The 27,622-nt window shown below is 46.2% G+C and overlaps 1 protein-coding gene across 7 annotated transcripts; it reads left to right on the forward strand.

Moving 5' to 3' along the window:
• The first annotated feature begins 5,241 nt into the window (after nucleotides 1-5,241).
• On the forward strand, nucleotides 5,242-24,875 carry TTPAL (alpha tocopherol transfer protein like). 7 transcript variants are annotated; one of them, XM_035298681.3, is made up of 5 exons: nucleotides 5,242-5,648; nucleotides 9,659-10,118; nucleotides 14,635-14,828; nucleotides 17,160-17,270; nucleotides 19,794-24,875. In XM_035298681.3, the coding sequence occupies exons 2-5, from the start codon at nucleotides 9,674-9,676 to the stop codon at nucleotides 20,070-20,072; spliced, it is 1,029 nt and encodes a 342-aa protein (XP_035154572.1). In that variant the 5' UTR covers nucleotides 5,242-5,648; nucleotides 9,659-9,673; the 3' UTR covers nucleotides 20,073-24,875. The 7 variants fall into 7 exon arrangements, with proteins under 7 accessions (XP_035154572.1, XP_035154570.1, XP_008994225.1 ...); XM_035298679.3 differs by having other exon boundaries at nucleotides 5,242-5,425; nucleotides 9,642-10,118; XM_008995977.5 differs by having other exon boundaries at nucleotides 5,242-5,425.
• Nucleotides 24,876-27,622: the final 2,747 nt, after the last annotated feature.

Here is a 27,622-nt window from a genome sequence, read left to right on the forward strand (position 1 = left end):
TTTTAGCAGAGGCGGGGTTTCACCATGTTGGCCAGGATAATCTCGATCTCTTGACCTTGTGAACCATCTGCCTCAGCCCCCAGAGTCCTGGGATTACAGATGCCAGCCACCACAGCTGGACAAGAAGTCCTTTTTATTTTTATTAATCAAAAATATTATCTGGGTACAAGGTATGCTCATTGCTACAAGACCACAGTTTAAATCTTTTTAGTAGATGGAACAAGGTGTCATATATAAGAATGCATGCATATTAATTTCCTTTAAAAATAGTCCCGAGTTCACACTGATATATCCAATGCAAATAGTTTTATAGGATGTTTATGGAACCTCTTCTGTATTACATCTGTAGTTCCTTTCTTCCACACTTGAAATCTTTTGTTTGCAAGGACACAGAGGCTGGGAAAATGGGAAGATGCTATCATTACTGGTTAAAATGACTCAAGAATTCATAAGGGCCGGGCGCGGTAGCTCACGCCTGTAATCCCAGCACTTTGGGAGGCCAAGGCGGGTGGATCACAAGGTCAAGAGGTCGAGACAATCCTGGTCAACATGGTGAAACCCCGTCTCTACTAAAAATACAAAAAATTAGCTGGGCACGGTGGCACGTGCCTGTAGTCCCAGCTACTCAGGAGGCTGAGGCAGGAGAATTGCCTGAACCCAGGAGGCGGAGGTTGTGGTGAGCCGAGATCGCGCCACTGCACTCCAGCCTGGGTAACAAGAGCGAAACTCCGTCTCAAAAAAAAAAAAAAAAAAGAATTCATAAGGGTTAAAAACCCCTTTAAACCTTAGGTTGTGTGGCAAATACCTTGCACTCATCCACTACTGTGGTTGGCAAAACGCTTTCCAGTTTCAGCTACTGTTTTCCCAACAACACGTGAATCCACGCTGCAATTTCAGCACTCCCCACTTCTCAGGTCCCTCAGACGCCTTGCCGTTTCCCTTCTATTTCTACTGCACAGAGATGCCAATGGCATGCAGGTCTTGTAGCTGTTGGTGATTTGTTCCCACTCGCTTGTTTTTTGGAGTTCATGAAGATGCCTTGTCATCTAGTTTTGTGGCAAATGTGTATATGAATTTTTTTCTATTTTTTGTGGGGGGGATTTGGGGAGATTAAAATCTGTTAGGCATTATTGCCTCCATCTTCCCAGAATTCCCCAGCTGGTATTATTTTCACAGATGAGAAAACTGAGCCTCGGGGGAAAATCCGATTTGCCCAAGATCACACAGCCAGTGACAGCACAGAAATGTATGTGAGGTCACCTGCTTTCATGCAAGGTACAGAGAAGATGCCTAATATAGACCACTCCCTCCTCATCTTCCTCCCTACTTCCACTAGTCAGTGTCCTTACAGGATTCTGAAGGTTTTTTGAGAGGGTATTTTTGTTTGTTTGTTTTTTGAGGTGGAGTCTCACTCTGTTGCTCAGGCTGGAGTGCAATGGCACAATCTCGGCTCACTGCAACCTTCGCCTGCCGGGTTCAAGCAATTCTCCTGCTTAAACCTACTGCGTAGTTGGGATTACAGGCACCCACCACCATACCTGGCTAATTTTTGTATTTTTAGGAGAGATGGGGGTTTCACCATGCTGGCCAGGCTGGTCTCGAGCTCCTGGCTTCAAGTGATCCACCAGCCTCGGCCTCCCAAAGTGCTGGGATTACAGGTGTGAGCCACCACACCCAGCCCCAGGATTCTGTTATTGGCAATCAAAATGAGATTATCCATGCAAAGAGCTCAGCACTCTACCAATGAAAGCATTCAACGCCTTGTAGCAGTTAGTATAGGATTTTATGGTTGATGAAACCAAGAGTTAGAGAGGCAGATAATTGTTCCAATGTCACACAGCTCGTGAGTGACACAGGATTTAAACTCAGGTCTGTCTCACCAGAACCCAACGTTCTTTCTCCCACCAATAGTAGTTCTTAATTTGGAGCAGCTTTGTCTCCCAGGTGGTATTTGGCAATGACCGAAGATATCTTTGGGTTCCATCACTGTGAATGTGGAGTGCTACTGCCACCTAGTGGGTAAAGCCTAGGAATGACATTAAACATCCTATAGAACAACAGATTACCATCTGGGCTCCATGTACCAGTAGTAGATTCTAGGTTTGGGATTTAGGAAAGAGGCTTATTCCAATACCTAGGAAAGCATGGTTAGGACAGGGTCAACCCTCACCATTTGCCACAAGAGCTGCTATTGGCGGGGCACAGTAGCTCACACCTGTAATCCTAGCACTTTGGTAGGCCGAGGCAGGCAAATTACCTGAGGTCGGGAGTTTGAGACCAGCCTGACCAACATGGATAAACCCCGTCTCTACCAAAAATACAAAATTAGCAGGACATGGTGGCACATGCCTGTAGTATCAGCTACTCGGGAGGCTTAGGCAGAGAATCGCTTGAACCCGGGAGGAGGAGGTTGTGGTGAGCTGAGATCAGGCCACTGCATTCCAGCATGGGCAACAAGAATGAAACTCTGTTGCCACCCCCACCCCCCCAAAAAAGACTAGCCTGGCCAACACGGCAAAACCCCATCTCTATTAAAAATACCTGGCTGGGTGCAGTGGCTCATGCCTGTAATCCCAGCACTTGGGGAGGTTGAGGCTGGCAGGTCACGAGGTCAGGAGTTCAAGACTACCCTGGCCAACATGGTGAAATTCCTTTGCTACTAAAAATACAAAATTAGCCTGGTGTACTGGCAGGCACCTGCAATCCCAGCTACTCAGCTGGGGCAGAAGAGTTGCTTGAACCTGGGAGGCGGAGGTTGCAGTGAGCCAAGATCGTGCCACTGCACTCTAGCCTGGGCAACAGAGCAAGACTCCTTTTCAAAATAAATACATAAATAAATAAAAATACCTGTTTACCTGGTGTAAGAAAAGGTGTAAATTCATTTATATGGTTGTAAGTTAATCAGCTTTTTGCCCATTAAAAAAAACTGGAGGCTTCGGGAATTTGAGTGACTTGGCTAAGGTGGCACAGCCAGGATTAGGGATGCCAGATGGTAGGCTGAATAATTCCTCCACAGCACCACTAAAAGATGTCCTCGTGCTAATGTCTGAAACCTGTGAATATCCTACCTTACGTTTTTGGGTTTGTTTTTTGTTTTGAAACAGAGTCTCGTTCTGTCACCCAGGCTGGAGTGCAGTGGCATGATCTCAGCTCACTGCAACCTCTGTTTCCTGGGTTCAAGCCATTCTCCTGCCTCAGCCTCCCGAGCAGCTGGGATTACAGGCGTCTACCACCATGCCTAGCTAATTTTTGTATTTTTAGTAGAGATGGTGTTTCACCAGGTTGGCCAGGCTGGTCTCGAACTTCTGACCTCACGTGATCCACCCACTTCAGTCTCCTAAAGTGTTGGGATTACAAGTATGCGCCTGGCCTTACCTTCCGTTTTAAAAGAGATTTCACAGATGTAATTAATGTAAGGATCTTGATATGGTACCATTATTCTGGATTATCTGGGAGCACCCAATGTAATCCCAAGAGTCCTTATATGAAGCAGGAAGCAGGAGGATCAGTCAGTATTAGATGTGACAACAGAAACAGGAGGTTGAGGTGATTCAAGGAGGGGGCCATGAGTAAGGAATGCAGGTGGCCTCTACAAACTGAAAAAGGTGGAAAGAAATTGATGTCCCAAAGAATGCAGCCTTGCCAACACCTTGACTTCAGACTTTTGACCTAGAGAACTGCAAGAGAATATATATGTGTTGTTTCAATCCATGAAGTTTGTAGTAATTCATTGTAACAGTAACAGGAAAATAATACATGGATTTAGCATACAAGACAAAACTCATGATTCCCAGCAGCCAAATTTGAATTTCCCACAAACAACAATTTTTAAAGTATAAATATGTCTCAAATGTTGCAGGACATATTTATTTTTTATTTTTTAATTTTTAGATTTATTTTATTCATTTATTTTTTTGAGATGGAGTTTTGCTCTTGCCCAGGCTAGGGTGCAATGGCGCCATCTCAGCTCACTGCAACCTCCACCTCCTGGGTTCAAGCAATTCTCCTGCCTCAGCCTCCCAAGCAGCGAGGACTACAGGTGCCTGCCACCATGCCCAGCTAATTTTTTTTTTTTTTTTTGTATGTTTAGTAGACACGGGTTTCATCATGTTGGCCGGGCTGGTCTCAAACCCCTGACCTCAGGTGACCCACCTGCCTCAGCCTCCCAAAGTGCTGGGATTACAGGCATGAGCCACCATTTCCGGCCTATTTTTTTCTGTTTGGAAAGGAACATATTTACATGTTTATCTGAAATTCAAACTGTAGTGAATATTCTATATTTTTTCTGTAATTCCTAGAAGCGATGAAGCTGAGAGCAGGAGTCAAAACTCATGATTCCCAGGTCCCCACCACACTGCCACCCCCTTGCCCCTTAATCTAGCATCTGGCAGAAACTGCCATGTTCTTATGGCCTTCATGGATGACTTCCCATCTTCTTGGGACTCTGCCGCCCCTGGGGTAGAGAAACGAAAAGACTGTTTAAGATCGTCTCTTGGGGCTCAGAGTTCTCCTGGACCACCAGAATTTCTCTCTAGAAATGGCTTAGTGTTTCCTCTGCCTCAGAGGGACCGAGGAGATTTGTCTAAAAGTTGCAGCTCCACAAAATCCTTGCGAGGGGATCTTGATGGACTGGGGTGGGAGTTAGTCATGTCTTTGTCTGGAGGGAACTTCGTGAGCCCAAAGCAGGAAAAAAGTAGTTACTGAATCAGGCTCCAGAGCAAGAATCAGGTTTCAGATGAGGAAACAGAGGCCCAAGGAGGAAAGGGGACTTGCTCCAGGTCACTCAGTTAATGACAGACAGACGTCTCCTGGTTTGGAATCTCCCCTTTTGGAGCAGACAGTCCTGATAGCAGCCGTAATAGAGGAAAAGTCTAGAATGCTAATTCTGAGATCTAGGTTTGAAGCCCTTTACCGCCTTGATTGCCACTTTCCTTTTCGTGAAATAAGGTAATTGCGTAAATATGAGGAGTTAATGAGATCATGGATGTGAAACAACAGGTACATGTTAGCATGCTCTTGGAAAATGGCAGCTTCTTTCCTTCCTTCTCTGAGCTTCAGTTTCCCCATCTATACGCCGGGTTTGACAAGTGGCTGGCGTCCCAGCTCCTCCCAGCCACTCCGGGTCCGCAGCGCTGAGTCCCGGCCGCTAGGTGGGGATAGAACGCAGGCGTTGCCGGGAGGTGTCGCACAAGCGCGCCCCTAGGCGGAGCCCCGCCTCCCACGCCCTGGCACGTCACTTCCGGCGCGAAGGGCCGGTCTGGCCGGGCCGGCAGTGCGGGTCGTTTCTGCGCGCGCTGCCGGACGAGGCTCCCGCCGCCGATTGACCCGCGCTCCGCCCGTAGCCGGGCCGGTGAGTGCCCGCGAGCCCGTCCATGTGCCCTGGGAGCCAAGGAGAGGGACCTCTGAGAGGGAAGGATAACCGGAAGTGGGTACCAGAGGCGCGAGAGACCCCAGGAAATGGGGACACCTGGGGAGGGGGTGACAGCCGGAAGTGGGGGCTTCGGAAGGTTGTCCACGAGATGTGGGGGTCGGGGGCTCCAGGAGAGATGGCCTCCTGACCTCTGCTTGTTGAGTGGATGGGGTGGAGAGGAAAGTGATGCTCCGGAAAGCGATGGGCTCCATGTGGGGGCAGATCCCCGGCTTCACCCGTAAGTGGTGTCTGCATCTCACTCATATGTCCGCCTGTCAGCTCATTCATCAGCCTGTGACTGAGCCCTGCTGGGCGCTCGGCACTGCTGAGGCCCTGGAGAGTCAATAGGAAGCTCCAGGTGGAGGGTAGAGATGAGGAGCCCAGGGTGGGGCTAGACGCATCCTTGCTCTGCCTCATCGGGTGCCCCCTTGGCGCATTGCTTAACCAATATCCCCCGCTGGTGTATACAGGCCACTGCCATGTGTCAGGCACTGGAGGTGGCAGCGGACGTGGCAGACAAGCACTCTGCCCTCGTGAAACTTACATTCTAAGAGGCAGTGCTCCTTGTCCTTTTAAAAATGGGAACAGTAACAGCGCTCTTACCAAATACTGTGAAAATTAAATGAGGAAATGCATAAAGGGCTTAGCAATGCTTGATATATGGTAAAATGCTCAAGTATGCATTATCTTCATTCCACTGTGATGTAAGCTTCATAAGGCAAAGAATTAGATTGTTTGCATGTGCGTTCCCAGTGCCTCTATGGTAGGTGATCAGTAATTATTGGATAAATGAATGGGTGGTGAAATTGAGCCTGGTTTTATGTAAACGCCCCTGCCATTGGACTGTAATTTCTAAAAATGAATTAGGAACCCAGTTTTGTGGAAAACTGGAGGGAATCACCCTCAGGTAGTTTGGGAAGGATTCACAGAGGAGGTAACCTGGCAGCTGGGTCTTGAAGGCAATTTGAGCTGTCTGATTAGGAACAAAGAAGAGAAATTTTCAGGTAGAGTGTATCAGAAGTGCACGAGGTGTTCCAAGGATGATGGGTCATCAGTTTGTTTTGACTGGTATTTAATATGCATCAAGGTGGGGTGAGGTGGGAAATGAGGCTGGAGGTGAGGCCTATACCTTGTGAACACTAGTTTGTCTCAGGTAGACACTAAATTTCTTGGTGACTTCTTGCAGGCATCTCTTGGTGACTTCCATAGAAACAAAGCCATAGTTGTTCTATTCTTCACTTAGCATACCTCTGCCAAGCAGATGAAAGTAATTCAATAAATATTTATGGAGTGCAGACTATGTGTCTAACACCACGTTAGATGCTGGATTTAAGATAATGAAGAAGACATACCTGGATGTTGCTCACAAATTGCCAACAGACAATTGCAGCAGAGTGAGAGAAGTGTAGGGCAAAAGCCTCACCTGGCCTGGGGGTCAGCAAAGGCTACCTGCTCCAGGCCACTAGCATCTCTCACCTGGATTATTACAATAACCTCTAAATGGCCTCTTTGCTTTGGTCCTCACCCCCTTAGAGTTCATTCTCAAGACAGCAGAGTGGTCCTTTTAAAATATATTTTTATTTATTTATTTGAGATGGAGTCTCACTCTGTCGCCCATGCTGGAGTGCAGTACATAATCTTGGCTCACTGCAACTTCTGCTTCCTGGTTTCAAGCGATTCTCCTGCTTCAGCTTCCCAAGTAGCTGGCACTACAGGTGTGCGCCACCATGCCTGGCTAATTTTTGTATTTTTAGGAGAGACAGGGTTTCGCCATGTTGGCCAGGCTGGTCTCGAACTCCTGACCTCAGGTGATCCACCTGCCTCAGCCTCCTAAAGTGTTGGGATTACAAGTGTGAGCCACCATGCTCAGCCTGAGAAAAAAATTTAAAAATTGGCCAGGCATGTTGGTGTGTGCCTATAGTCCCAGCTACCTGGGAGGCTGGGGCAGGAGGATTGCTTGAACCTAAGAGTTCGAGGTTGCAGAAAGCTATGATTATGCCACTGCACTTAAGCCTGGGTGGCAGAGCAAGACCCTATCTCTCTCTTAAAAAACAAAAAAAGTATGGCTGGGCACGGTGGTTCATGCCTGTAATCCTAGCACTTTGGGAGGCTAGGGCAGGTGATCACCTGAGGTTAGGAGTTCGAGACCAGCCTAGCCAACATGGTGAAACTCCATCTCTACTAAAAATTCAAAAAAATTAGCTGGGCGTGGCAGCGGATGCTTATAATCCCAGCTACTCGGGAGGCTGAAGCAGGAGAATCACTTGAATCCAGGAGGCGGAGGTTGCAGTGAGCTGAAATCACACCATTGCACTCCAGCCTGGGTGACAAGAGCAAGACTCCATCTTTAAAAAAAAAAAAAAAAGTCCAGGCACATTGGCTCACACCTGTAATCCCAGCACTTTGGGAGGCCCAGGTGGGCAGATCACAAGGTCAGGAGTTCAAGACCAGCCTGGCCAATATGGTGAAACCCCATCTCTACTAAAAATATGTCAAAATTAGCCAGGCATCGCGATGCATGCTTGTAATCCCAGCTAATCAGGAGACTGAGGCCAGAGACAGGAGGCTAGATGGGACCCAGGAGGTAGAGGTTGCAGTGAGCCGAGATTGTGCCACTGCACTCCAGCCTGGGTGACAGCAAGGCTCCATGTCAACAAAAAAAAAGTGCATGAATTCAGGTCCTCTAAGAAGCAGACACTAGAATGAGATTAGACATGCTAGAAATTTAGAGGCAGCCCCTGTGAAGAACAACAGTGGAGGAAGGGAGCAGAAGTCAGGAAGAGCTATTGACAGTGATGCAAATCAGCTCCTGTGAAGGAGGTTTGGGCAGCAAGTCTACCTGCAGGGCAGTCCCAACAAAGGTTTGGCCAGGCCCTCAAGCCAAAGCTGCCTGTTAGAGGAGTCCCATGTCTCACTCAATCATTGGCTATGAGCGGTGAGGCCACAGAGGGCTGTGGGAAGTTTTGGCTTCCCCTGGAGTGGATCTAGAGGGACAGCCACTAGGGCCCTTTATCAATTACATTTTCCCAGCAGGAAATCTGACGGGCACATATTCCCAGCTGCCACAAATTACGTGGGTACATGGTAAAAAATTCAAACAGTACAGTAAAAATCCCCTTTCTCATCTTTAATGTTACTTGTACAGTTATGTTCCCTAGAGGTAACCATTGGGAAGTTCCTTATATCCTTCTAGAAATTTTCTGTGCATTCACAAGTGTATATATGTGTGTATATTAAGAACATGATTTTCTGTACACTATTCTACAACTTGCTTTTTTAACATGTCAATTCATAAAGATCTGCCTAATTCCTAATTCCTTTTCATGACTGAGTAGTACCCCATTCATATGGTAATATTACTTAACCAGTCCCCCCATCATGGGCAGTTAAGGTGTTTCTAATCTTTTATCATGATAATCAATACTTGTGAAGGCCATGTGCATATTTTGCACATATATACAAGTATATGTCTTAGAAATGGAATTGTTGACCAAAGGGCATGTGGCTTTACATTCTGAAGATGTTGACAGCTTCCCTCCAAAGAGGCTATGTCAATTTGTACTCCCAGCAGCAGCAAGCATATCAGAGCACTTTTTTTTTTAATTTTTGCCAATCTGAATCTCACAGTTGGTTTTTTTTTGTTTTTTTTTTTGAGACTGACTCTCGCTCTGGCTGGAGTGCAATAGTGTGCTCTTGGCTCACTACAACCTCCACCTCCTCAGTTCAAGCGATTCTCCTGCCTCAGCCTCCTGAGTAACTGGGATTACAGGCATGTGCCACCATGCCCAGCTAAATTTTATGTTTTTAGTAGAGATGGGGTTTCACCATGTTGGTCAGGCTGGTCTCAAACTCTTATCTAAGGTGATCCACCTGCTCGACCTCCCAAAGTGCTGGGATTACAGGCATGAGCCACCTTGCCTGGCCTCAGAGTTGTTTTAATTTACATTTATTTAATGACAAATAAGGTTGAGTACCTATTCATACATTTATAAGTAAGGCCCTGGTGTTCATTAGGGAGTGTATAGTCTGCTAGAGCTGCCGGCTACCTCCCTGGGGATGCAGCTGGCCTGGGGTCAGACTTGTGTGTATGGTTTAGATCCAGTTCATTGCCCCCAGTTGAGAAACACTGCTCTGAGGTTACTCGGCTTTTACAGGAAGTGTTCCTGTCCCCTGCACTGTGCTGCCCTGGGATTTGGAATAAGCACTGCTAAGCCTTGTTAACGTGGCTTAGGGCTTCTGTGTTGGCAGGGACCCTGGTAGCTAATGTCAGAAGAAAGTGACTCTCTGAGAACCAGCCCTTCTGTGGCCTCACTCTCTGAAAATGAGCTGCCACCACCACCTGAGCCTCCAGGCTACGTGTGCTCACTGACAGAAGAACTGGTCACCAAAGCCCGGGAAGAGCTGCAGGAAAAGCCGGAATGGAGACTTCGAGATGTGCAGGCCCTCCGTGACATGGTGCGGAAGGAGTACCCGAACCTGACCACGTCCCTCGACGATGCCTTCCTGCTGCGCTTCCTCCGGGCCCGCAAGTTTGATTATGACCGGGCCCTGCAGCTCCTCGTCAACTACCACAGCTGCAGGAGAAGCTGGCCCGAAGTCTTCAATAACTTGAAGCCATCAGCCTTAAAAGATGTCCTTGCTTCCGGGTTCCTCACGGTTCTGCCCCACACTGACCCCAGGGGCTGCCATGTCGTCTGCATCCGCCCAGGTATCTCCCTAGACTGTTGTGGGGCGTGCGCGTCCAGTCTTTCTGCAGTGTGTCCATTCAGCACCCTGTCCTCCTATCTGAGTCCCCTTTTTACCCTTCCTTTGTCATAGTCAAGGCTCTTTGGATTGTAGATGACAAAAACCTACTCAAACCAACGTCAGAAAAAAGGAAGGATTTAGTCTAAGGAGACAGGAGTATATTTAATGACATATATACTCTGGGATATATAATGAGTATATCCCAGAACCAGAAGAGAGGTCTGGCAGCTCTTACTAGGGCCTAGAACCAAGAACCAGAATGCCACCAGGAGGCAAGACAGCTGTTCTCCCTGTCTCTGCCTGATGGGCTGTGTGTCCTTCAGCCACACATTTCTGCCTTTTGCACATCTTCACACTTTTTTCTGTGTATGGCTGTCGTACTCCAGTGCATGTAGTTAAATCTGGCACCCCCTCAGCTCTCAGGTTTGCCTAACCACCCAATTAAGTGCCTCAATTCAGATTCCAGATTTCTGGTGGGGCTGAGAAGCCTGCCCCTAGTGCAGGGTACAAGCATGGCTGCCAGGGCCCTCACTGAGTCCTCTTTGTGGGTACTTTGCGGTACAGGTATCAGTGCAAGGGTGTGGACTGGGCAGACACCTGGAAAGGTGCCTCCTCTGTGCCTCCTCCAACCTTTGCTTCCTTTCCTCTGTTTTGTTAAGCCATGGACAGGATTCACTTTGGATTTGTTTTTTGATCTTAGCACTTCATGGCAGTAATCAGGATACCTTACATTTCTTTGTCATGGTAGTTTATGAATGGGGGCTCTCTGCCACTAAAAGAGCATTTAGAAATACTCCCCAGCTAGGCGCAGAGGCTCATACCTGTAATCCCAGTACTTTGGGAGGGCAAGGGAGAAGGACTGCTTGAGGCCAGGAGTTTGAGACCAGCCTGGGCAACATGGTGAGACCCTGTCTCTACAAAAAGTTAAAAAAAAAAAAAAGAAGGCCGGGCGCGGTGGCTCAAGCCTGTAATCCCAGCACTTTGGGAGGCCGAGGCGGGTGGATCACGAGGCCAAGAGATCGAAACCATCCTGGTCAACAAGGTGAAACCCCGTCTCTACTACAAATACAAAAAAAATTAGCTGGGCATGGTGGCACGTGCGTGTAATCCCAGCTACTCAGGAGGCTGAGGCAGGAGAATTGCATGAACCCAGGAGGCGGAGGTTGCGGTGAGCCGAGATTGCGCCATTGCACTCCAGCCTGAGTAACAAGAGCAAAACTCCGTCTCAAAAAAAAAAAGAAAGAAAGAAATGCTCCCTAAAGAACATTTCAACAGTGACCAGGGGCTGCCAGAACTCGAGATTTCTGATTCTTAGGCCTGTTCTCTTCCATGACACCAAAAGCATTATGAACTTTGGAATGTTCTACTCCACTCCTAGCTTCCATCAGACCAGAGCTGAGAGAAAAATGGAAAGTAAGATGCAGTGTTCTCCCCAAGTAAGCCAGGGAATGAGAACACACTGGTAGCCCTCTTTTGCTCATGCATGTAAACGCCCTCTTGAAGGGAAGTTTGCTGGGGAGTTGACACCTCCATGCACTTTCCTCTGCCTTTAGTCATTCCCCAGACTCTCTTTAGAAGCTAAACCATTCTCTTCAGACTTTACTGTGTATGTACCAAGACCACTGTTAATGGCTTACCTGCTATTGAAGATACTGGCCAAAATTAGTGGTGTTTATTTTAAAATAAGTAATGCAGTGCAGATTTTAGGGCATCAGGAGACCTAGAAACCAGTCAGCAGGTTTTTCGGCTTTTCTTTACTCAACTCCTAAGAATATTACAACACAGTCAGATATTGCAACACTGATTGCACCTTTGCTTGCATGGTTTCAGTGCTTTGCTCGTGAGTGAATTTTTTTCCCGATATGTCTGGAGCAGATCTGGACCCCTTCCCACCAACCCAGCCTTTTAGGAGGAGGCATACACAGAAACATTTGTTTTCAATTGGGCATCAGCTTTGCCTTTGTTAAAGCTCTTTTAAGACGTGATTGAAAGGAATAATATCCAGTTAAATAGAGGCAGGTTCAATTGGCAGCAATGTTAAACAGCAAGCTGGCACGATTTGGGGACAAAGATCCTTCATAAGAATTTTGCACATATCACATATCTCGTTGGCAAATGTGAAGTTTTATCTTTTTTTTGAGACAAAGTCTCGCTCTGTCGCCAGGCTGGAGTGCAGGGCTGCAATCTCAGCTCACTGCAACCTCCGCCTCCCGGGTTCAAGTGAGTCTTCTGCCTCAGCCTCTCAGGTAGCTGGGACTACAGGCGTGTGCTACCACGCCCATCTAATTTTTTTGTATTTTTAGTAGACAGGGTTCCACCATGTTGTCTAGGATGGTCTCAATCTCTTGACCTTGTGATCTGCCCTCCTCGGCCTCCCAAAGTGCTGGGATTACAGGCGTGAGTCACTGCTCCCAGAGGGGAAGTTTTATCTTTTAAGAAAGAGGCACCCAGATTTTTGTGGTGATTTTCTTGAGAATAGTGGTTAACAGTAAAAAAAAGGGCATTTTCATTTTTTCTTCCCCAAAGAGAGGAAAGAATCATTAAATACATGGAGCGTGTTAAAGAAGTATTCACCTTAGAAAGAGTTTTATGAGGGAACATAGCACCATGCTTCATCCTCACAGTACTCCCCTCAAGGTTGTGTATGAGTCAAGATTCAGTTTGTTTCTTTGTTTGAGACAGGGTCTCCCTCTGTTGCCCAGGTTGGAGTGCAGTGGTGCAATCTCGGCTCACTGCAACCTCTTCCTCCTGAGTTCAAGTGATTCTCCTGCCTCAGCCTCCCAAGTAGCTGAGACAACAGGCATGTACCGCCATTCCCAGCTAATTTTTGTATTTTCAGTAGAGACAGCGTTTCACCGTGTTGACCAGGCTTGGTCTTTAACTCCTGACCTCGAATGATCCACCCGCCTTGGCCTCCCAAGGAGTTGAGATTACAGGCGTGAGCCACTACATCTGGCCAAGACTCAGTCTTTGGGTGGCAAGTGACAGAAAGCCAACTCACATTGGTTGAAATAAGCAAAAAACACAGTTGCTAGATAATTGAAGTCCAGGTGAAGCTGGATTCAGGGGCCCAAACTCTGGCACTGGAAAGCTGTCTCAACCACTGCTGTCCTCAACAGGGTCTTGATTCCCAGGCCAGCTCTTTTGCCTCCTGCGGCATATGAATCTCGGACTCACAGCCTCAAAACTACAAGAGGAAAGAGGTCTCTTTCCCAAGGGCCAGAGTCCTAGAAATGAGTCTCCTCAACTCTGCTTGACCTGGCTTGGATCACACATTGTGGCCAAAAGGATGTGCTATCAGATTAGCCAATCGGTCCCTAGTCACTCACTCCCCTCTGAAGTCAGGAGTCAAGTCAGTTCTATCCAAACTGCATGGCAAGAGAGGGAGGAGGTAATTCCCTAAGGAAAATCAGGTTGGTGCTATGAAGATAAGGGGAAATACATGACGGCATAAAGCACAGATGTCCATGAAGGCAGGTATTACCACCCTGTTCTTATGAGGAGATGAGGGCTCAGAGTGAGGTATTGAAGTAACTTGCCCGCAGTTACACAGCTGGTAGCATTCAGACCCTAAGGTGTGTCTGACTTCAGAATGCATACTTTTTTTTTTTTTTTTTTTTTAAATGAGTCTCACTCTGTCACCAGGCTGGAATATAGTGGTGCAACCTCAGCTCACTGTAACCTCCGCCTCCCAGGTTCAAGTGATTCTCCCGCTTCAGCCTCCAGAGTAGCTGGGACTACAGGTGTACACCACCACACCTAGATAATTTTTGTATTTTTAGTAGAGACGGGTTTTACCATGTTGGCCAGGCTGGTCTTGATCTCCTGACCTTGTGATCCGCCCGCCTCAGCATTCCAAAGTGCTAAAATTACAGGTGTGACCCACTGTGCCTGGCCCAGAATGCATGCTTTTTACTTCAGAGAGAATACTTTTTACCTCAGAGAGGCAGGGTCTTTTTTTTTGATCCAGGGTCTCGCCCTGTCACCCAAGCTTGAGTACATGGCATGATCATGGTCACTGCAGCCTCAACCTCCTGAGCTCATGTGATCCTCCCACCTCAGCCTCCCAAGTAGTGGGACTACAGGCACACCCTACCACACCTGGCTAATGTTTGTATATTTTGTAGAGATGGGTTTTGCCATGTTGCCTGGGCTGGTCTTGAATTCCTGGGCTTAAGCGATCCTCCCACCTCGGCCTTCCAAAGTACTGGGATTACAGGCATGAGCCGCTGTGCCCAGCCAGAGCTCATGCTTTTAACCTCAACACTCCATTGTATTGCATTGCAAAATGTGCTGCTGGTTGGAGTTAGGAAACCAGCTGCTGCTTGTTGTTCCATTTGCTAACCTAAATAGAGACACGGCCACTAGAACACCTTTTTCCATTTTGAAACAATAGTGTTAGAAAGGAGATAAATCTTTGTCTGATCACTTATTTATATTAATTTCTGTAACATACTGTCAATCTCTTACGACCTTAGACAGATGGATACCAAGCAACTATCCAATTACCGAAAACATCCGAGCCATATACTTGACCTTAGAGAAACTCATTCAGTCGGAAGAAACCCAAGTGAATGGAATTGTAATTCTTGCAGACTACAAAGGAGTGAGTTTATCAAAAGCATCTCACTTTGGCCCTTTTATAGCCAAAAAGGTGATTGGCATCCTCCAGGTAAGACCCCTGTCTGTCCTGCCTGTTTCATGGTGGCTCTGGCTTTCCCCAGGGCCTGTCCGTTTACTGTGGGTCTCACATGATACACAAACTGCACATCCCACACCTGCAATATGAAAAACACAAAAGCATTATGGGAAGAAATTTAAAAGTCCTATTTACCACTTGTTCTTATCAGTCTCTCAAGTACCCTCTGGAGTAGGTACTTCATTGTTAAGGCAAGAGTCCAAAAAACTAGGGAACTGCTTTTTGCCTTTTTTTGGTCTGGAAGGCAGAGGAAAAATTCTCCTAACAAACAAAACTGGCTAGGCGTGGTACCTCATGCTTGTAATCCCAACACTTTGGGAGGCCAAGGTGGGTGGATTACTTGAGGTCAGGAGTTCGAGACCAGCCTGGCCAACATGGTGAAATGCCGTCTTTACCAAAAATATAAAACTTAGCTGGGCGTTGTGGTAGGTGCCTGGAATCCCAGCTACTTGGGAGGGTGAGGCAGGAGAATCATTTGAATCCAGGAGGCAGAGGTTATAATGACATGAGATTGTGCCATTGCACTCCAGCCTGGGCGAGAACTGCAAAACTCTGCCTCAAAAAAAAAAAAAAAAACAACTTAAGAAATGATGCTTCTGCCCAAGGTGCTGGAGCCCCTCCTACCCTCTGTGGACCTGGGGGATGTGGTGCTCTGTTGGGCTGTATTTTGGTCAGATGCTTCGTACTTCATGTTCTGTGTTTGAGAACACGAGTCACTGGAGTCTGGGTTCCCTACATATCTGCACCATGTTTAACGGCTTGCAGGTTTTACAGCCATCATGGCCCATTCAGTCCTTCAACAAATCCTCTGAGATAGGCAAGGCAAGAACTGTTCTTCCTTTTTGATAGATGGGGAAACTGAGACCTAGAGAAAATATAGTCTGTCACAGGTGTGACAGGTTTTGATTACTTGTTCATTCTGACCCACCATGTGGGGTGTTGTCTTTTGTGAACTCTGGGGCGCCAATGCTATAGTAGGTCTTCTCGCTGGATTCCACAAATGTTTCGGTCCCTGTGGTGCACCAGGTTTATTATTTAAAGAAATCAGGGCATATGGCCGGGCCTGGTGGCTCATGCTTCTAATCCCAGCACTTTGGGAGGCTGAGGCAGGCGGATCATGGGGTTAGGAGTTTAAGACCAGGCTGGCCAACACTGTGAAACCCCATCTACTAAAATTACAAAAATTAGTTGGTCATGGTGGTGGGTGCCTGTAATCCCAGCTACTTGAGAGGCTAAGGCAGGAGAATTACTTGAACCTGGGAGGTGAAAGTTGCAGTGAGCCGAGGTCTGCATTCCAGCCTGGGTGACAGAGCCAGACTCCATCTCAAAAAGAAATCAGTGCACATTTGGACATTATCATAAATTTGAATTCTGACTTTGAGCCGACCCTGGCTTTCCTTCACTGGCACTCCTTTTGATGCTTCCTGCTGAACACCACGTAGTTTCAAGTGTCAGGTTTAAGAGTGTGGATCAGTGTCCATCATCTAACAAAGTGAAAAAATTAAATAAGTTTGGGAAATGTGGTATAGCCTGTCCCTTTCTTGTAAATTTCATTGTAAGAATTTACATGTTAAAGGCTCTGAACAGGACTACAGTTAAAGAAACCCACTTGGTTGTGCTTAGTGGACTGTGTTCTGTGGAGCCCTGTTTTGTATAACCTCTAATTTCCTGAGAAATATACTTTGGCAACACTGATGGAGAAGGTCTGATATCTGCCAGATCCATGCCTATAGATTCAGACTTGTTTTCTGCTATAAGAGCAACAGCTCTTCATATGTTTGCCTCTCTTCATTTTTTTTTTTTTTTGAGACAGAGTCTCACTCTGTCACCCAGGCTGGAGTGCAGTGGCATGATCTTGGCTCACTGTAACCTCCACCTCTTGGGTTCAAGCAATTTTCCAGCCTCAGTCTCCCAAGTAGCTGGGATTACAGATGTGTGCCACCATGCCCAGCTAATTTTTGTATTTTTAGTAGAGATGGGGTTTCACCATGTTGGCCAGCCTGGTCTCAAACTCCTGACCTCAAGTGATCCGCCTGCCTCAGCCTCCCAAATTGCTGGGATTACAGGTGTGAGCCACCACACCCAGCCTCTGTTTGCCTCTCTTCTTACCCAGTTCTGGGTCCCAGGGAAGACTTTCCTTGAGGTCTGTCTGCCTATTTAGGCCCCACGTGGACTGTCATTGAGGCGGCCATCAGGATCAGATCAGACTTACGTATTGGAGCTGAAAATGAAGATTTAACGGGGGGGAGGAAGGTGTGGAAAGACTCTGCAGATGTTCTAAACCCCTTTACCTTTCCCACACAGGATGGTTTCCCCATTCGGATAAAAGCAGTCCATGTTGTAAATGAACCTCGAATATTTAAAGGCATTTTTGCCATCATAAAACCATTTCTGAAGGAGAAAATAGCAAACAGAGTAAGTGATGATCCTATTGACTTGAGATTTTTTCTTTCCTCCCTCCATTGATTTATTTGTGACATCTGGAACTTGTTTATTTTTGCCCTGGGACAACTAATTTGGAAAGTAGTTAAAGATAAAATAAATGAACAGTCCCTTTTTGTGAGGGGAAGATGGAAGATGTTAGTAAGAATGTAATATTTGCCAGTAGAGTGAGCACAGCCAGGATTTTTATCATAAGATCCTCCCAACCTCGGCAGTGTAGCAAGACCCCAGCTCTAAAAAAATTTTTTTAATTAAGTGGGTGTGCCTGGGCGCTGTGGCTCACGCCTGTAATCCTAGCACTTCGGGAAGCTGAGGTGGGCCGATCACTTAAGGTCAGGAGTTGAGACCAGTCTGGCCAACATGGTGAAACCATCTCAACTGAAAATACAAAAAAAGATAGCCAGGTGTGGCGGCACATGCCTGTAATTGCAGCTACTTGGGAGGCTGAGGCAAGAGAGCACTTGAATCTCGGAGGCAGGGATTGCAGTGTGCCAAGATCATGCCACTGTACTCCAGCCTGGGCAATAGTGAGACTCTGTCTCAACGAAAAAAAAAAAATTAGGTTGGTGTGATGGCATAGTCTCCATTATGCAGAAGGCTGAGGTGGGAGGATTGCTCAAGCTCAGGAGTTCAAGGCTGCGGTGGGCTATGGTCTTGCCCCTGTGTTCTAGCCTGGGTAACAGCAGAACACTGTCTCTCAAATAATTTTTTTTAAGTTACAGTCATTAGCACTGTGGGGCTTAAAAAATGCTGCCTAAGCCTTTCCATTTGCCTAACATGTTGTCCCGCTGTGTAGTTTGTGGAACAATTCAACGTTTATGAGTTAGGTGAGTTTTTAGCTTACCTCTTATTTAAGGGATGAGTGGCACTTTGAGTCTTCCTTTCTGACCCAGAAGAGCCACCTCTCTCTTCCCTTTCCTAGCACCACTGACTGAAATGGGATGGATGGTATTTTTCTCCTTCCCAAAGCTTAGGATGACCATTCCAAAGACGGCCCTGAATTTTACTTGCTTTTTCTTTTTTCTAAAAGAGTCTTGCTCTGTTGCCCAGGCTGGAGTACAGTGGTAAGATCTCAGCTCACTGCAACCTCCGCTCCACAGGTTCAAGTGATTCTCCTGCCTCAGCCTCCCAAGTAGATGGGACTACAAGTGCCCACCACCACACCTGGCTAATTTTTGTGTTTTTAGTAGAAAGGGTTTCACTGTGTTGGCTGGGTTGGTCTCAAACTCCTGACCTCAGGTGATCCACCAGCCTTGGCCTCCCAAAGTGCTGGGATTACAGGCATGAGCCTCCATGCTGGGCCCTTGCATTTTCAAAGAATTAACATATATAGATAGAAAATCTCAAAGTTGTAAGGGAGGAAACTCGAAATCCAGCTCCAGATTCCCAGGTTCTTTCCCTGAAGATTTGATTCATCAGCTCAGGGATCTGTGCTTTAAAATCCCCTTAGGAGATTCTGATGCACAGCTAGACTTGCAAACCACTAATTCAGTGGCTTCTCTGCCTGTCTGTGGACCCATATGGGTCCCTAAAGATTCTGTTTGGAACTTTTACCAAAGCAGCCTTTGGACAAGTCTTTGACATCTGCAAAATGCCTGTTTGGGGCCTACAATGTTCTTCCTTTGTTCCTTCATAGGTTCATTCATTCAGAAATAACTATTGATCAACTCTACTTGCAAGCATGTTCTAGATGAACAAAACAGACCAAAATCCCTGCCCCTCGGAAGCTTATATTCTAAAGGGAGCCACAGTGAATTATGTTATCGAGTATTAGAATGTGATAAGTGCTACAGAGAAAAATAAAGCAGAGAAAAGGATAGCATGTGTGAGGTGGGAAAGGTTGCGGTATTCAACTGAGTGGTTAGAGGTGGTGGCCTTGAGAAGTAGACATTTGAGCAGACTTGAGAGGTGAGGGAGTGAGCCATCTAGGTATCCAGGAGGCGAGCAAGGGCACGCCCCTGATGTGGGAGTCTGCCTGGCATGCAGGGAGAGCAGCTAGGCTGGCGCAGCTGGTTCAAAACGGGAGGGGCAAGTGGTCAGAGGAGGACTCAGAGAAGTAACAAGGCAAGATTGTGAGGGGCCCCTGAGTCTGTGAGGTGGGAGTGCTGGAAGGCTGTACACAGAGGAACAACTGTGAACTGACTTTCATTGAAAAGAACTTAGATTGTAGAGAGACCATTGGGGGCAGGGAGACCAGGTAGGCGGCCACTGTAGGAATCCAGGGGAGAAGCACTGTGACATGCTGCCATTAGTGTGGTGGTGAGGTGGCTGGATCCTGGATACATTCTGAAGGTCCAGCCAACAGGGCGTATGGTATAAGGAAAAGAGAATTAAGGATACTCCAGGCTTTCTGGGCTGAAAAAGGAAGGGTAGGGTTGCCATTAACCTTTCCTTTCTTCATTCAACAGACATTTATTTGGGCACCTGCCACGAAGGAGATTTCTGCATTCCTGATTAACCTAAAGACATATGTGTTTTCATTTCATTTCCCTTTAGTTCTTCCTCCATGGGTCTGACTTGAACTCTCTCCACACAAGCCTTCCAAGAAGCATTCTCCCCAGGGAGTACGGGGGCACGGCTGGGGAGCTGGACACTGCCACCTGGAATGCAGTGCTGCTGGCTTCAGAAGACGACTTTGTGAAAGAGTTCTGCCAACCTGTCCCTGCCTGTGACAGCATCCTGGGCCAGGCGCTGCTGCCTGAGGGCCTGACCTCAGATACACAGTGTGATGACTCCCTGCGAGCTGTGAAGTCACAGCTATACTCCTGCTACTAGCCTGTCCCCCAGGGTCACCATCCTTCATTCTTTTCCTTTTTTTCTTTGGAGAGGCACAAGAATTTAAGGTGCCACGGATTCAGTCTTGCTCGTTGTAATTAAACTACGAGATGGAGGAACAGCCTGTGAGATATGAGGGGGAGCCCATTTTGGGGTAAGCCTTTGGTTACTTGAATTACTCCATGGAAGACATGGAAAATGTCCCCACTGATTCTTAAACATTTGGGATCCCAGTTTGCAACTATTAATCTGGAGGCTCTATCTGTTTTGTTTTGTTTTTTTGGTTGGGGGGTGGTGATCTGGTTCTTACACATCTTGGAAGCAAGAAAAATCAGGACCAAAGTCACTTTGATCCCACTTTCCAGGAGAAAAACCTTTCTGGCCAGTCAGAACTACTTCTATGAAATAATTTGGCCAAACCTGCAGTGTGACCAAATGTGACACTGGGAGTTTGTGTCTTTCTGCTGCTCATCGGGAAACTTAACTAGAGATGCGGGCCCCAGCTGCTGTGACTGGGTTTGGAAAGCATCTTAACTTAATCATGCAAGCATCAGGACAAAAGCAGCACTTTGTGGTCAAATGTGGAAGCTGGAAACTTCAAAGCAGCTCTAGGACTCATTGGTTGAAGCTTGCAGTGGAAACTTAAGTTTTCCCAAATCCACAAAGCCTTAGCCCTGGTTCTCAATAGAATCATACAGGGACCTGGCAGGAAGTGATTTTACTCAACCGAAAATACTGCATTCCAGGCCCATGTAGCTACAAGAATTCTGGTCTAGGAATCAGAGACCTGGATCCCACCCAAGTGTGCAACTATGGACAAGACATGGGCCTCTGTGGGCCTCAACTTTCTCTGCAAAATGAGGCTGGATGAAATGTCAGCTAGGGCCATTTTGGCTGATGGACTTCTGAGATTTGGTTTAGTTACTGAATGTTAGATTTTCTGCCCAGAAAGGTAACTATCTAGATACAAGTGGTTGGATCCTGTGGTTTGGTTTTGTTTTTTTGTGGTACACGTGTGTTTGCAAGAGAGATGTGTCACCAATTAGCCCTGCCTTTAAAGAAACAATTATGTGTATTCCTGGGACTCAGTGATACCAATTTCCTTTTTATAGTGACGGTTAAATTTTGAAAAGATGGCTTTTGTGGGGCTAGGTGAAGCAATCAGGATCTTGTATGATGAATTCCTTCCACCCCTAAGACTCTGGTACTATATTGTAAACCTGGCTATAGTAGTTAATTACTTGAGATTCTTAAATTTTGGTCTCTGGAAATGAACATAAGGGCAGGTTATTGCTGGGTCACTTCTGGGCCCCCTGCCCTCCCAGCCCCACTTGAGTTTCTCTCTCTGGTCTGGGTGAACCAGCCAGCCCGAATGTTCTGCATTTCAGCACTTTAGCTCTTCCCTGTCAAGATTTTAGCCTTAGCCCAAGCACCAAATTAGGTGGTTCACATGATAGCTTTCTACCTATTTCCTTTCAGATGTATTCCATGTGATCTTGGTGTTAAACAGTGACAAGTATTATGTGTTGTGTGTGCACCTTCTCCATGCATTTATAAACTAACCAGTCAAGGCAGATAGCTCAGTTAGGGAGAGAACAGTACTCTGAAATTTGAAGGCTAGTCTGTTGCTACTAAGTTGTTCATCTCTATGGCTTTTCTAAATGTCTGGAGAAGTTATTGGTGGAAATTAATTTACTTTACCTCATTAATACAATTCTAGAGTTCTTTTCACCATGGATACTAACCCTGGATCCTCTAGGGTCCTGGCCGAGCTGGAAGTGCGGAAAAGCACTCCTGGCTGCTTCTAGTACCATCTGATGATGATGTGACCAGCATTGCTGAAAAGGCCCAAGTAGGGCAAGTGGGATGGCTGAAGGAGGGGGTTCAGAACCCAGTGGCCTGGATGGGAGAACTGGGTGGAGGCTTTCTTAGGTCCCAAGAGGGAAGACAGATAAACAAAATAAAAAACTAGGTAAAGAGGGATGAATCACTCAGCCCTGGGGTTTAAATTCTACACTGCATTCCTGGCCTTTGTCTTAACATAGGCATGGCCAAAGTGCTCCTAGAGAATTATCTCAAACACCAGAAGAGATTATCTCAAAGACCAGACTTGGAGAGGCTTGTTTCTTAGGTTTTTCCAGCTGGACAAGGAAGGAGTGGTTTCACTCAGCTTCTGGAAGAAGTCGGGGCCTAGGTCATTTGCCTCTAGGAGCTGCTTGCTTTGTTTTGGCTCCAAAGAGATATCAAATAGTTTTGACTCCTCAGAAAGCTTGAACCAAGCTGTGAAACCAAGCCCTCCCTGGGTGAAAATCAAGGTGGTCTCCTTGTGGCTTCACCTGGGTGTTTGTGTCACGTTGCCTCAGCGGGGTGGGGAATGACGAATAAGGGAGCACCGTGAGCATTTCTCAGTAGAGGGGAGCGCACTGGTGAGACAAACACGTGAACCTCAAGAGCTAGGAGTATTTTCCTTCAGGGAGAACTTCTAGCCCAATATATGAACACTTGGAAATTAACTTTTCCCTAAATTCAAGGTAGTGTGGTATCATGAAATGGGACAGTAAATTAGGAGACGCGGGCTCCACCTTTACCTCACTGTGTGGCCTTGGATGAGCTGTTTAACATCCCTGAGCAATTCTGTGAGAAAGGAGATCTATACTCCAAACTTTATTCCTGGTTATCTAGTTGACTTTACTGCCACAGAGACACTGTACTCTCTCTTTTTAGAAGTTTTTTCCTTTTTTTCCCCCTCAACCGTCTTGTTATTTAGGAAATTTAGGTCTGAATGAATTGGTACCTAAAAGCTTCCAAATCAATCTGTAAGTTTCAGAATATGGGAATCTTCTTCCTCTTCTTCACCCACATCCCAACATGGAATTCTGGGAAGTTGTGCCTCTTCCTAGAATCCTATTCTGCCTTCACAGGGGAGAGACTGGATGAAATCTACAGAAACAACCAGAAGTGCCACCCTGGCTTCATGTCTTGATTTTCTAACTTGCTCTTGGCAAAGGTTGCTTTATTTTTTTAATTTTTTTCTTGCATTTTTTTTTAATCCAATTGCTGCTGCACATATCAACACAAAAGTATCTTTAGAGCTTTCGTATTTCATCCTGGTTTCACAAGGAGTCACTTATCTTAGGAAGTTTATAAGTCAGGTTAGAAGACTGGGCACAGTGGCTCATGCCTGTAATCCCGGCACTTTAGGGGGCTGAGGTGGGTGGATCACCTGAAGTCAGGAGTTTAAGACCAGCCTGGCCAACATGGTGAAACCCTGTCTCTACTAAAATACAAAAATTAGCCAGGCGTGGTGGTGAGTGCCTGTAATCCCAGCTACTCAGGAGGCTGAGGCAGGAGAATCACTTGAACCCAGGGGGCAGAGGCTGCAGTGAGCCAAGGTTGCACCATTGCACTCCAGCCTGGGTGACAAGAGTGAAACTCCCATCTCAAAAATAAATAGAAATAAAAAATAAATCAGCTTACAAAACACGGTTTTCCCAGAAATGTGACAGTAAGAGTCATTTCTCTGAATTCCTTTATATTGAGCCTTTCTGAATTCTCCCTGGGTGGGCAATTTCTTTAGATGCTATTTGACTCTCAGCTCAACTGTGGGATTTTTTTTTTTTTTTTTTTTCATTTGGGTAGCAAAAGCCAGAGTACTGCCATGGCGATTATAATACCTTTTTAAAAAGTTTTACCATTTTAAAGTTGCCAACATCTAAGGTTTTCCTTTAAAGCCTCCTTTCATTTAGGGAGTAAAATGTTAGCTAAACCAATTATATTCATGTGGCTGTCCTGTGGCCATGAGAGGTGTGGAGATACCAAACAGAAACATGTCTACTGTTCACGAAAGATGTCTGTTCTGGTAATGACTCTCCGCACTGGGATCTGTTAATTTTGTAAATCTAAATTCTTCTGCTCTCAGCCAGGTGCGGTGGCTCATGCCTATTATCCCAGAACTTTGGAAGACCAAGGGAGGGGCAGATCATTTGAGGTCAGGAGTTTGAGACCAGGCTAGCATCATGGCGAAACCCCACCTCTACTAAAAAATGCAAAAATTAGCTGGGTGTGGTGGTGTGCACCTGTAATCCCAGCTGCTTGGTAGGCTGAGGCAGGAGAATTGCTTGAACTGGGGAGGCAGAGGTTGCTGTAAGCCGAGATCGTGCCACTGCACTCCAGCCTGGGCAGCAAAGCGAGACTTCATCTCAAATACATACATACATACGTAAATTATTCTGCTGCCCTGAAATAAATTCATTCATTCTTCTGCTCTCCTGACTTGGAAAAATGGTTTGCTTTAAATGCTAGTAACAAGCATCAGTAGAGTCTATAGGAACTTGCTTCATGGGAAGGATCGATGTGATTTGTGAATAGAGATGATGAAATTCCTACTTATCACTGGGCTGTTTTTCTTTTCATCTCACCGGGCAGCAGGTTTAGTGAGGCAGTGAGATGATGTTGCTGTGGATTCTTGTGGCTGTGCCTCGGCTTTTGGCATATTAGGTAGGAACCTGTTAAAAGTGAAATACCTGAAACCTCTCTGACCAAGAGCCTCTGATGGAGTGGGAGGTGAGCTAATTTTCTGACCAGCTTGGGCCATCATTTCAGCCACTGGTCACAGTCTTTGCTTCAAACTGAAATTCAGTTTGGCTTTGTGTATAGGGATACATGGTGGATTCATGTACTTCAGTGTTTGTTTTGACCAAAAGTTTATTTTTCTAGTGCATTTTCTAAGTCAAAGTGGTGAAAATATGTAATTTTAGTATGCATGACTGGGTCTGAAACAATAAAAATTCCTGAAAAGTTAAATATGCGTGGGATTCTTGATTCTTTTGTGATGATGATGGTTTGGATAAAGGTTCCAAGGTTCATTATTCACAGCCGGGGGAGACAGAGGCTCCCCTGCAGGTGGAGACAGGCTCCCCTGCAGGTGAGGGAGGGAGGGGCACTGTGATAGCACAGTGCATTCTGTAGATGCCCTGGCTGCCTCTGAGGATCATGTGCATTTAGACTGCTGCAATATGAAGAGAGGAGAATGCAGCTAGTTACACAGAATGGTAGAGGTGATATGCAAATTTTTACATTCTTGAGGCCCAGCTATACTTCTTGGACTGGCCTTGAATCTTTCTAATGAGAGCCAGCCATTTCCGGAATGTGCATGTGGGCTGGGCACACATGTGGTAATCTCATTTAACCTTCAGCTACTCTTAATGCAGTTATGTTACTGTCCCTGTGGGGAAATTGAGGTACAGAAAAGTAGCTTCCCCAATGACACACAACTAGCCAAGTACTAAGGATGGGATTCAAACCCAGGAAGTGTGACAAGCCCACTATTTTCTCTGATGGTTGAAGACAAATGACCAGTCCCCATATTGAAAAGAGAGAGAAGTAGGACTCTTTCAGAGAGTAAGAAAGTACAAGAAATTGACTTTTTTCCTGGCTTCTTGAAAATACAAGCAGTGGTTATTAATCTCTGAAACCCAAATTGTAACTGAACATTTTATTCCAGAAGTAAGCCCAGACTCCGGAGGGACAACTGGAGCATGGCTTGACCAACTCTGGTCCCATGCTTGCTAAGCTGTTTCTGTGTCCTGTTTTTATAGAGAAGTAGGCACTCTGTGCCCCAGAGGAGACAAAACTAGGTGAGTCAGTTGAGAAACACACTAGCACAGGTTTACATTCTTGGTGATGCAACAGGTTAAGTGCTTAACACTGCAGCAAAACCAGCCCCTTAGGTCCGCCTTCCCGAGGAAGCTGTGGAACTTCAGTTCAGTCTGCTTCTCATGTATGGAAAAACAAAGCTAATTTCCAATCCTTTTCTCTCACAGCAGTCTCATGAGGCCCTCTGCTATGAGTCAGTATTTTCCTGATGCCCCCTGCCACCACTACTACACAGTACTGGTTTGGCACCCTTACACTCAGTGGCAGCAAAGTTTCACATTATTGCCTTTAAAGCTGGTGAGTAATAAGACCCTTTAGGGTACCACTCTTGCAAAGAAAATGTTTTTAACCATATACTCATGCTCTTTCCTGAGTAGGTCCCAGCCACTAGGAATATGCTGACCTAGTAAGAGACATGAGTCACTGCCTTCAGTTGACTAACTTTACTTTGTTAGTGACAGGTAAAGGAGCAAGCACTCTAGAGTGCACACAAATTAGGTGCCCATGGTAAATCTGGTGAGTTGGTGATGAGTCATTAGTGGGCCAGATGACCCCTACATGTCTCTAATACATCTCGTCTCTCATATCCTTATGGGCCAAGAGACAATGAGGTCTAATTGAAACAAGAACTCTTAAGCCAAGCCCTGGGTTTCTCTGTTTCGCCTCTTACTGAGTAACCACAGGCAAGACATTATCTTCTCTAAGCCTCAAACTGACATATAAATGGAAGGGAGGGAGGGAAATAATCACCACCTTACAGGCATGTGAATACTGCCTATTTAATGCCTGTACACGTACCTATCTATGTTGGTTTCTATTATTATTCTTTACCTGAGGACATAGGCATGGTGTAGCTTGAGTCATCCATCAGTAATTTGGACATCACTGAGTTGGGTGCCTAGGTAACAGCATGGATAGACCAACACAAAAGGGGTAGAGATGAACAGCAGCTTCCATTAATAAGCATAAGCCTATCTGTTATCAATCTACACAGATCAAATGCATGACTCATTATGTGAATACCTGCTTTGGCCTGAATGCGTAAAAAGAAAACAGCTAGATGCAGTGGTTCATGCCTATAATCCCAGCACTTTGGGAGGCCGAGGTGGGTGGATCACCTGAGACCAGGAGTGCGAGACCAGCCTGGCCAACAAGGTGAAATCCCCATTCTACTAACAATACAAAAATTAGCTGGGTATGGTGGTGTGTGCTTGTAGTCCCAGCTACCTGGGAGGCTGAGGCAGGAGAATTGCTTAAACCTGGGAGGTTGCAGTGAGCCAAGATGGTGCCACTGCACTCCAGCCTGGGTGACAAGAACAAAACTCTGTCTTGGAAAAAAAAGAAAAAAAAAAAAGAACCAGTTACAGATTTCTTTGTTCCTTCTCCATTCCTCACTTGACTAGCCAAAAAGAAAAAAACAAAACCTCTATACTGAGAACCAGCTCCACGGCTACTCTTTGGCAGTCTGTCTCTCTGATTATCAAGACAAAGTTTCACTTCCCAACCAGGTACCTTGCAAGACCAATTTAGAAAATAAAGGAGTCCGGCATGGACCTAGCAGCTTTCTCCCAGCTCTAACTAGGTAAAAGCGGCAGCCACTGCTGTTGCCTTTGATGAGTTCCTACAGCATGTCCCTGACCTGAAAGCCAGGATTCTAACCTGCATTCTCCAAGGCTAGACAAGCCTTTTCATAGTGATGAAACACCAAGGTACTCATCTGGAATGAGATGCCCCCCTGAGATCTGATGACTCAAAATACTCCCCTGCTTTAAATAAATAATGATCCTGACCTTACTCAAAATGCTGGCTTACTTATGCTTGTGTATAATTCACTTGAGTCTTCATTAAACTACTGGGTTTCCTACTAACAAGCCGACTTCACTAATTCTTAGGGT

The sequence above is a fragment of the Callithrix jacchus genome, chromosome 5, assembly GCF_049354715.1.
Source record: "Callithrix jacchus isolate 240 chromosome 5, calJac240_pri, whole genome shotgun sequence".
Classification (NCBI taxonomy): domain Eukaryota; kingdom Metazoa; phylum Chordata; class Mammalia; order Primates; family Cebidae; genus Callithrix; species Callithrix jacchus.